This window comes from Chrysochloris asiatica, unplaced genomic scaffold (assembly GCF_000296735.1).
Source record: "Chrysochloris asiatica unplaced genomic scaffold, ChrAsi1.0 scaffold00207, whole genome shotgun sequence".
NCBI lineage: Eukaryota > Metazoa > Chordata > Mammalia > Afrosoricida > Chrysochloridae > Chrysochloris > Chrysochloris asiatica.
In genome coordinates, this window is record NW_006408725.1 from 5,722,126 (window position 1) to 5,733,293 (window position 11,168).

Consider the following 11,168-nt stretch of genomic DNA (forward strand, 5'->3'; position numbering starts at 1 on the left):
CAGCGGTTCAAATCCACCAGCAGCTCCTCAGGAACCCTATATGGGGTTGCTATGAGCTGTAACTAATTCAGTAGCACTTAACAGCAAACAAGTTTATGAAATTCTCATTGACTATGAGTTAATGAAGGTTTCTTTTTGTGTTTTTATTTTCAGAATTTCTGCGAACATTTGAATATACTAAAAAACGTTTTTAGTTAATGAATTCTAAAATTTTCCTTCTCATTTTTCTTTCTTATGTATATCTTAAAGACTGGTTTTAAGGGGTGTGGCAGGTTTTGGACTCCATGAGTTTCCACCGAAATGTCGGAGAAGTCAGGCCAGAGCACAAAAGCAAAGGATGGGAAAAAGTATGCAACACTCAGCTTGTTTAATACTTACAAGGGTAAATCATTAGAAACTCAGAAAACCACAGGTGAGTAAAGTCAAGTAGCAATTGTTTTTAATGTTTTTTTATTCTTTTGTGTTATTACTGTAAATGGCATCAGAACTGCTAAAACAGGATTTATTTTTCTCTGCTTTTGTCAGATTATAGAAAATCAGTAAATTTGTATTATTTGATGGGGAAATGCAGTAAATGAGGTTGTGATAGGCATAGCGCTATATATTTGTTGGTATTTGCTGCCACTTTTAGTTACGAAATACAGAAAGTGTCATGTTTTTTATTTAGTTGCCTTGAATCTGCTGTGTGCTAGATCATGTCTGATACATTAGTAGTATTTGTTATGTATTTATTCTTTAACATTCTAAGTTTGATTTTGAGATAGATTGCCTGGAAACTTTCCAAAACCAACATGATGATCTGTTTTAGTTTTATAGTGTATTGGGTTACATTGTTAATTTTTAATACTTGATTGTTCAGTATTTGATTGTTTTAGTGTTTATAAATTGGATAAGTTTTGTATGTATGGGTCAGTTTAAACTTTTTATCTTAAAATAGTAGGAAATAACAGTTCAAGGTTATTAGTATTGTTAAAATTCCTGTTTTCTGAACAATAAGGTTGGTAATATAGTAGATGTTCTTAGAAAGTTGATGTTATTGATCCTTAGTTGCAGCTCGACATGGATTACAGAGTCTTGGAAAAGTTGGTATTTCACGGCGTATGCCCCCACCTGCTAACCTCCCAAGTCTCAAAGCAGAAAACAAAGGCAATGATCCTAATGTGAACATTGTACCTAAAGATGGCACAGGATGGGCATCAAAACAGGAACAGCATGAAGAAGAAAAGTGAGTTGAAGTACATTAATAAAATCATTTCCTTTCTTCATAGGAAATTATGAATTGAGTACCTAGTATATGCTATGTGTTGTACATTAGGTACCCCATGTCCTAAAAGTCTTGTATTATATACCCAACTTTTGATTAATTTTACCTGAATGGTTTAGTCCGTTGCTCATTCACTATTTTTCTTAAGTCATAGTCTGTGCCGTTCTCTCCCACCCTTCAAAATCAGTCATTCCCTGTTTTGCATGATTCAGAATGGAGTCTTTTAGAAAGCTCCATGTTGCCAATGATTTTTAAAGATCTAGGCATTAGCCTACGAGCCACAAAGTTAGTGTTTCGATCCCCAGCTGTTCGTGGGAGAAAGATGAGACTTTCTGTTCGCACAAAGATTTACAAGCCTCAGAAACCCTATCCAGGGTTGCTATGAGTCAGAACTGATTCGACTACACTTAAAACAACAATGATTTGTTCACTATTCTATCTCCAGTTTTGAAACTATATGAGATACATGCATGGTAGTTATTCAAAGAATATCTATTGGGTGACTAAAGAGTTAGTTAAAAAAAAAAAAAAAAAAACTGGGATAAAATTGATAGGATCCTTCCTAATCATCATTCATTCAGCAGATAATTAATTTAATGCTTTCCATGTGCCAAGTATTGAGCTGAGCTCTTAATTAATTGAATAAACAAGCTAATTAGTGATAATTTAAAAAATATATATAAGTTAGTTTTTTGCCTGTATTTGTTATCAAATTTCTACCCTCCTGTATAATAAACTTGTGTAAAAACTTCTTTTTAAGAACTTTCTGTTCTTGGATTGTTTTAGAATTATTTTATAATAGCAAGTTAATTTGAATGTGCTAGAAATGTATTACATTTCTTAAGTCTCTTCATTCCTTTTCATTTTTAAGCATTATGTCTTTGCAAGGATTGAATAAAACTGTAGGCCTTTTTTTAAAAAAAAACACCTTTTATCATGGAATGGATCAGGCAGGTTGCTGTTACCTCTTATAATAACAGTATTATTAAGTACATTGTGAAGGTGTTGGCTGAAAAATGGAGCACTTACTTAGCCTTCTTAGCCCCTGGCTAACTCCACCAGTCCAGACTGTATGTATGCATATACTGTTATTTTAATTATAAATGTTCACTTGTTCAGAACGGTTTCCTGGTAGCTATTTTCTGTGTATTTTTTTGTTCACCAAAATACATTTTTAAAGTGAAGCTGTCTTCTTTTTGGTGGTTATAATTCAAAAATAGATATGAAAGGAAATTAAAATAGCCACAATTCATCTAAAAAAAAGTGTAACGGGGGTATATTTATGAGTAAATATATAGTAAAAATAATTTGTATACAAATTTAATTACAATGTTTATATTTTTAACATGTAATATCTGAAATAATGGACTCACATTTTTTTTTAAAGAACACCAGAAGTACCACCAGCACAGCCAAAACCTGGGGTTACAGCACCCCCAGAAGTAGCACCTGCTCCAAAATCATGGGCCAGTAACAAGCAAGGTGGGCAAGGAGATGGTAAGTGGACATTAGCTGGGAAAACTGGTTAGGCTCAATAGTTACTGAACAGCCATGTGGGATATAAAGGGTGGGCCCTAAAGAGGTATCTTTGTAATCTCTTGCTAATTATGTTTCCATGTCATGGCCCATGTATGGAGGCAGTGATACTAGTTAAAAAGTGTTTAGTTTGAAGTTTTTATCTTGATAACCATCACCCCACATTGTTTTATCTTTACCTGATATCTTTACTTATATCCAGGCCAGCCTTATGCCTTCAGTTCTTCGAGACATAAAAGTGCCTAGACATTTCGTATACTGTTAGAAACTATATTCATCCTCCTCTGTATCCCAACCCCTCCTGTTTCAAACATGTTGCCTGTGGTTTCCTGAATAGAGAAAAGCTAGAAAGTAACCCTAAAAAAGCAGAATAGCTATAATACTCCCCTTCTCACAAGTATTGATGCATCCTCAGGAGAATTTAATTTTCTTACTTGCAAAACTGGAACCATTCTAAAATATTCTGTGGAGTAATCATTCTAGATCCATAATCTAGCTCTTTGGATTTATGGTTAGAACTATAGGTATATAGATAGGCGAATTAAATGAAGGATCCATACATATGTTTTAGCCTCAACTTGATACATACAGTGTTTACTCACAAATTGTATTTCAGCAAAATGATTTAACCTGATTCTTATAGTTAGTAATAAAAATTTGGCATAGAGAAAATTGTGAAAGTCATAATAAAAGAAGTTGAGACTGCAGTTTCCTTATTATCTTAAATGAGTTCTCTGGAACAGTATCTAGCTGATTCCTTTCTTAGATTTTTATTTCCTCATGGCTGTTCATTAACTTTTCAAGGGGTTTGCTAAACATTAAAAAATTTTATGGATATGAACAGGCTTTTTTGGAAAGTAGAATATTAGAAAAAGGCAGACTAGTTCTATCCTGGGAGGGTTATTTGAATTAGCTTCAGTATTACATTTAATAATTTTTAAAAATACCTAGGAATCCAAGTGAATAGTCATTTTCAGCAAGAATTTCCCAGTCTGCAGGCAGCTGGAGATCAGGAAAAAAAAGAAAAAGAAGCAAATGATGACAATTATGGACCTGGTCCAAGTTTACGGCCACCAAGTAAGAGTACTTCCTGTCTAATACAAATATAGAATGGGATTGTATTTGCATTTTATCTTACAATAACTTCTTATTGTTTTTTTTGTATGTATAATGACTAGTTTGAAAGGCAGACTAGTGGTAGTCTCATAACCTGATTTTAGTTCATATATGTTTTTAAATTGATTTGTTATGAGATGAGAGTACACTTTTTTTGAATGGTCATAATGTGGTTGATAGGGTCCTGGTGTGCTTCTGTAGGATAAACACTGGACTGCTAACCACAGGATTGGTGGGTCAAACCCACCAACCACTGCTTGGAAATCCTGTATGAGGTTGCCAACTCCAATATACTTACCAACAGCAATGATGTGTTTGATTAGATCAGATTATTGTTAAGTGCTGTAGAGTCGATTTCGACCCATAGCGACCCTCTATAGGGTTTCCAAGGAGTGACTGGTGAGCTTGAACCAGCAACCCTGGTTTCAAACTGACTTTGCAGTCCAGCGCATTAGCCCACAGTTCCACACCAAGACTCCTTAGATCAGATAAGGATATAGATGTCAACTCTAGTATTTTGTTGTTTAATTGCATTTTCACCAAATGTATTATGTATTGCTGCATGACATATTTAAAGCAACAAACCTCAGGGAACCTGTGATCTTATCCAGTATCTTGATGGTTAGAGATCTGAGAATGAATTAGGTGTGGGGGGAGGGGCGTCCTAGTTCAGGGGTTTTTCTCACAAGGTTGCAACCAAATTGCTGTCTGAGACTGACTTGACCTAGACACAAAGACTTAAACATGATTGTTGACAGAAGCCATCAACTCCTCAGCATGTGGACCTCAATAGAGCTGCCTGCTCACAATATGGATTCCTCAGACTGACCAATGAGAGAGACAGATATCCCTGCTATCCAAAATGGAAGTATTTTACTTGCCATTATTTCTTCTATTTTATAAGTCACAGACCAACCCAAGTACTCTGTTGGTAGAAACTTCACAAAATATGAATATCAGGATGTAGAGATTCTCAGAGGCCATCTTGGAGGCTGACTACCACATGGAACTTCCTTGAAAAACCACTTTTATTTGGTGATAGTTGTTAATTACTGTCAAGTTGGTTCGAAAACATGGCCAACCCGGTGTAGGGTTTCTAAGGCTGTATATCTTTATGGAAGCAGAAAGCCTCATCTTTCTCCCCTGGAGTAGCTCAGAGTGCTGACCTTGTGGTTTGCACTCTAGTGCTTATCCTACAGAGCTAAATGTAGTTAAGCCAGGTAATATAATCACTAAATCTGTTTACTTTTAATTAGCAATAGTAGGCTGTATACAAATGAGAGTTCTTTCCAGTTCACTCATGACTGATGAAGCAAGACCAGAATGGATCTACAATTTATGATGTAGATATAACAGAACAGGAAAAATTATGGGACAATGCCTTGCTAGAAAATTAATCTCCCTCATTGAAAACAAGGGCAGCAGGTGTATTGCAGAAAAACAAAATCTCTTGACCAACTGAGTCAAACAACGGTGTCCAACTCAAAGATGACAGCCAGCTAGCTATACCACTTCAAATGTTGTTGCTTTACAGTCCTGGAGTATCCAGTCTTCTTTATCAGAATCTTCAAAGGTCTCTTGCTGACTTCTATCCTAAATTTGCTCATTCTGGTTATCATTCCAGTATACCCAGTACAAATTTGTGTCTGTTGCATTGGCCATGATCATACAGGTTCATACTAGTTCAAAGCCCTGAAGCAAACAAAGACTATCACAGTCAACCTTTTCAGGTTATAGAACTCCTTCTAACTTGCTTAGGTAACCTCCTATTTTATCTGAAACATGTCTATCTAATATATGTACCAAGTGAATGTCTCCTACCCCCAGTATTCGCTTGTGTTGGCCCACTCTGAGGTGTAGGCTTTGTGCTTTGGAGGCACTATGCTCACCTATTGGATGGAGGTCACTGTGTTTACCTACTTAACACCTTGAAAAGCATTAGATAATAACAGGGCCCAGATTAAACTTTCACCATTCCTTTAACATGTTTGCTTGCTTAAGTTTTCTTGAAATATGCCTGGTTTGGTTTCTTTCTCATCCAAATTCATATATTTTCTCTTTGCCTTTATATCAGACGTTGCTTGTTGGAGAGATGGTGGCAAGTCTGCTGGCTCAGCTTCTCCATCTGATCAAGATGAAAAACTTCCTGGCCAAGATGACAGCACAGCTGGAACATCAGAACAAAATGATATCCTCAAGGTGGTGGAAAAGAGAATAGCTTGTGGTCCTCCACAGACCAAACTGAATGGACAACAGCCTGTCCTTGCTTCCCAGTATAGAGCAATGATGCCGCCTTATGTGAGTATTGTTAAGAACTCACTAGTTAAAAATGAGGTGTTTTCATCTGGGATCCAAGGAGGCAGATGGGACGGGGAAGAGTTTAGGTCTTTATTTTCAATAATACTCAAGTGACAGTAGCTTTTTCTTAGATTATGAATGTATGAAACAAATCACAGGAATATCAGCAGTCCCTTTGAATTTATTATTAATAAGTATCAAATATTTTCATATCACCTTGCATTGTCATAGACATTGAAGAATATTGTTTGTGTTCAACATTAATTCCTTCAAAATTGTTAGTAGGTAAGACCCATTTGCTATTTACTGACAAAATAAAGAAGCACATAATACATTGTCACATCACAAATTCTTTATTATTATTAATTTCATGGTAACAAATTTAGTACAATTGTTTCAGTTCACACTATGTATTCTGGTGTGATTTTCTGTTTTTTTCCTTTTCTTTTTAAAAGCTTTTATTGTGTATTGCGTGAAGGAAGGTATACAGGGCAGATCTCCAGTTTTACATTCAAGGCAAATCATTGTAATGTTTACAAGCCCCTCCATGCATGCTTACCCAACAGTAGTTACTTTTTTTTTTTTTTTTGATGTATACATACCAAATACATATCTGTTTAAATGTCTGAAGGGCACATTTTGCATGCCAGCTTAATGCCCACAGGCACACTACTTTTCTCAGTGGATGGGCCTATAGTCCACTGCTGTTCTGTCTCTCTATGCCATCACCTCTGCCACCATTTCTGCAGTTTCTTGCTTTTCTGGTTAGGATTCCTTGCTCCTCTCATATTCTTCCTAGGGTCCTCTGTTCCTGAAATGACAAATCAGCCACCCACCCTTTTAGTTGCAGCTCTTTTACATTTAAAATTGTGGTAATCACCATTAGACCTGAAAACAATTACTCACAATTGAATCATAAAATCCTATCCCCCTTTCATCACCAGACCCATTTGGACAAGAGGAAAACTATTCAGTAGGGGTTCTGTCTTAACTCCCCTCGTTCTGACACTAAGCACCCTCATAAAAGCTTGTAAGCCAGCCACCTTGTGCCTTTGTAGCCCTGAGTTTTGGTAGCCAAAGTCTAAGTTGCTTGCCTCTGTCAACCTGTTGTACTGAGGGGACATGCTTGATTTTACATATGAAGAATCCTTCCCTATTCATTTGGAATTTTGGACAGCCTCATCCATAAGCATGAGTACAGTTGATGAAGCTGTCTACTTTGTATTTTAAATTGACCATTTAAAAAACATTTTTATCTGGTAAGTTCCTTGGGCTTTACCAACTTCAAAAACACCACCCATACATAATGCACAAAACAGGTTAAGAGCACTTTTCTTTTTATTGTTGTCAGCTGCCATTGTGTTCAGACTTTCTTCCTGGTGCATCATTATATGAAAGCTTCATTAAAAACTGCTCAGCATTAGAGCAAGTTGCAAGTGTCCACTGACAGATGGGTAGTGACAGTGTATGAGGTGTATTTGCCAAATATTGTACCCTGGTCACCATCGTGGAAGGCGAGGATTCTATCAGTGAACCATATTAGTGTACATTTAATTTTTATTTTAACCTTGTATGTACTTAATTGGACTCGTGTGGCACTGTAGGATCAGCACTGGACCATGAACCATAAGGTCAGCAGTTCAAACCCACCAGCTGATCCTCTGAAACCCTATACAGGATCACTATAAGTAGGCATCTACTCGACAGCACTCAACAACAACAATATACATAATTACACTGATAATAGTATGATGACCTGTCTCCTACCCATGTCTACCATCCAGCTTCAGCATAGGTCAGTTGTGGTCCCTTTTGGATTACTAAAAAAGCAAATCCTAGAGATACCATTTCATCCTTAAATTTTAGGATGTATTTCTAAAAAGTTCAAAACAAACTAAGAGAAAATTTATTCACAATGCCATTGTTGTTAGGTGCCATCCAGTTGATACAGACTCATAGGGACCCTAAACAAAACACAACGAAACACTGGCCAATCCTGCGCCCAACCTCACAATTGTTGCCCATTGCTACTACCACTGTGCCAGTCCATCTCGTGGGTCCATCCAAAAGGGGTCTTCCTCTTTTTCTCCAACGCTCCACTTTTTCAAACATGATACCCTTCTCCAGGGACTGGTCCCTCTTGACAGTATGCCCAAAGTATGAGAGACAAAGTCTGGGCATCTGGCTTCCAGGGAACATTCTGGCTGTATATTCTTCCAACACAGATTATTAGTGGGTATATACAGCTATTTCTCTTCATTTTGAGTTGTCCCCCATTTTTCATTTTGAGTTGTGGTCCCGAGGGCTTTCCTCCATTCGCATCATCATCATCATCATCATCATCATCATCATCATCATCATCATCATCATCATCATCATCATCATCATCATCATCATCATCAGTTGTACTCTGAGAAGGCAGCTCTTCCCCAGTCTCATTTTCAGTGCCTTCCAACCTGAAGAGCTCATCTTCTGGTACTGAACCTGAAAATGTTTCTTTGCTATTCATAAGGTTTTCAGTGGCTAAATATTCAGAAGTCAGTCACTCCTTCTTCTTTGTCTGGATGCTCATCTGAAACCTGTCCATTTTGGGTGACCTTGCTGATATTTAAAATACCCGTGGCATAGCTTCCAGAATCACAGCAACATGGAAGCCACCACAATACGAAAAACTGACAGACAAGTGGTAGACAATGCCATTATCATACCTAAAAAGAAAGCTCATTCTGTAATGTTCACAAATATCAAATCAGTATTTTAGTTTCTCAGATTATTTTATAATTAGGATCCCAACATTCACTGAGATTAGTAGGTGTTTCTCTTAAGAATCATTGTCTGTGAGAACCTCTGTGCAGCTCTTATTTATTTGAACTTTATTTGCTGAATGTATTTCTTTTCTCATAAGACACCTTTGTGATGCTATGAATTAGGCATTGGGCTGTAAACACAAGGGTTATGGTTCAAACCCACCAGGTGCTCCGCAGGAGAAAGATGAGACTGTCTGCGTCCATAAAGATTTAACTGTCTTGGAAACTCTATGTAAGGTTACTATGAGTTGGAATTGACTTGATGGCATTGGGTTTGGTGCTGTTTATGTATCTGTAGTTTCTCATAGACTGGATTTTGCTGATTCCATCTTTGCAGTTTCCTCTAATGTGTTCTTCACACATGCCTTTATTTATTTGTTTGCTTTCAGCCTATCATGAAATTAGATGGAAGGTTTCATGTGCTTGTTGTATAGGTTTATGTTTTAGAGTTCCATTAATCTTATAGACAAGAAGACTATTAACCCAAACCTGTTGCTATCAAGTTGATTGTGATTCATAGAAACCATATAGGACAGAAGTTTTCAAGGCTGTAATCTTTAAGGGGATCCCTGGGGCCCAGGCACCCAACTAAAGGAGAAAGATGTGGCATTCTAAAGACTAAGGCTTTGGAGACCCGATGGGGCAGTTCTGTTCTGCCCTATAGGTTCACTGAATCAGATTCAATAGCTTTTAATCTATAAGGAAGCAAACCACATTTTTCACCTGCAGAGTGAAGCATTTGATGGGTTTAAACTGCTGACCTTTCAGTTAACAGCTGAGCACCTTAACCACTGTGCCACTAGAACTTCTCCAAGAAGATTTTAGGTCATATACATTATTTGTGATTTAACTCCTAGATACTCAGTTTCTGGTGTCTTCATATTTTCCATTCCTTTGTTATTTTAAAACATTCATGAGTAGGGAAATAAAATATAAGTATTTGTTAAATATTTACTAAAAATGGATTTGATGAGTATTAAAAAATCGATTTTATGCTAACTTGTCCTTGAAAAATCATTTATATCTAAATATTTGGCTCCCACTAATTTTCAAATTGCTTTCCAAGACCCTTGAACTTCTAGATGTTGTTTGCTCTGAAGCCATGGGGATGTCACGTGGGTTTCGTCCCTAAGTTTTCTGAATGATTACATTCCCACAAAAAGCATTACACTAACAAAAAAAACCTGAATGAATGAGAATAACACAATACAGTACAATTCTCAATATATAATATTGTACTGTAAAGACAATATTGAGTATAAAGATTGCTTCCACAATTAATTTTATGACAAGCTTAAAATTTTTAAAGCATTAAAACCATATGAAATGAGTCTATGTAAATTATCAGCAGAAAGAACTAACACAACTTTACTTATGAATCCAGTTTTATATTTACATGATTTGGCCTGGATCCAAGCACGTAGTAAATGATCAATTACTTCTTGATGCTTATTGCTTTACCAATTCCTTGATGGTACACAGGCTGCTAATCTCAAAATCAGCAGTTCAAAACTACCAGCTGTTCCTCGAGAGAAAGATGAGGCTTTCTGCTTCCGTAAAGATTTACAGCCGATGAGTCGGAGTCGACTCCACAGTACACCACCATCACCACCATTTTCTAGCTTCTCCTATGCCAAGTTTCTCAAAGTTAAATCACCGTAGAGGCCATCAGCTTTACATGTTTGGGACGTAGTAACTTGACTCAGAATTCACCTAGGCTTGGCCCGTGAGTAATCTTCAAGTAACTCAATAGTTATCCCCTGCCCCGTTGGCTGTAGACCAATCCTTATTTTTTTTTATGTTAACTGAGTTGATTATTATCAGCAAAATTACCTCCAATTAGTCTACTCCTGTGCTCCTATAATATGCATTAGTTAGGACTTCTGGTGTTGATGCTGTAGGATTAGGGCTGGACTATGAGTCACAAAGTTGGCAGTTCAAACCCACCAGCTGTTCCTCAGAAACCTCATACAAACTCGGTATGAATTGAAACTGACTCAACAGCACTTTACAAAACCAACAATCATATATCTATTAGTAAAAATTTGATAGAGGCGATAGTCTTTTAAATGGCTTGTTATGTACACAGAATATATGTGATATAAATATTACATAGTTGGGTTGCTGATTTTTATTTTTTTTTTTTA

At 36.7% G+C, this 11,168-nt stretch overlaps 1 protein-coding gene across 1 annotated transcript in view; it reads left to right on the forward strand.

Moving 5' to 3' along the window:
* The first annotated feature begins 300 nt into the window (after positions 1–300).
* The window catches only part of PRRC2C (proline-rich coiled-coil 2C), a 69,387-nt gene continuing 58,519 nt past the window's right edge, over positions 301–11,168 (forward strand). Inside the window, exons 1-5 of the mRNA XM_006872646.1 lie at positions 301–412; positions 1,054–1,225; positions 2,652–2,761; positions 3,752–3,877; positions 5,991–6,214. Of these exons, the coding sequence (XP_006872708.1) occupies positions 301–412; positions 1,054–1,225; positions 2,652–2,761; positions 3,752–3,877; positions 5,991–6,214 (744 nt within the window). The remainder of the gene's footprint in view (positions 413–1,053; positions 1,226–2,651; positions 2,762–3,751; positions 3,878–5,990; positions 6,215–11,168) is intronic.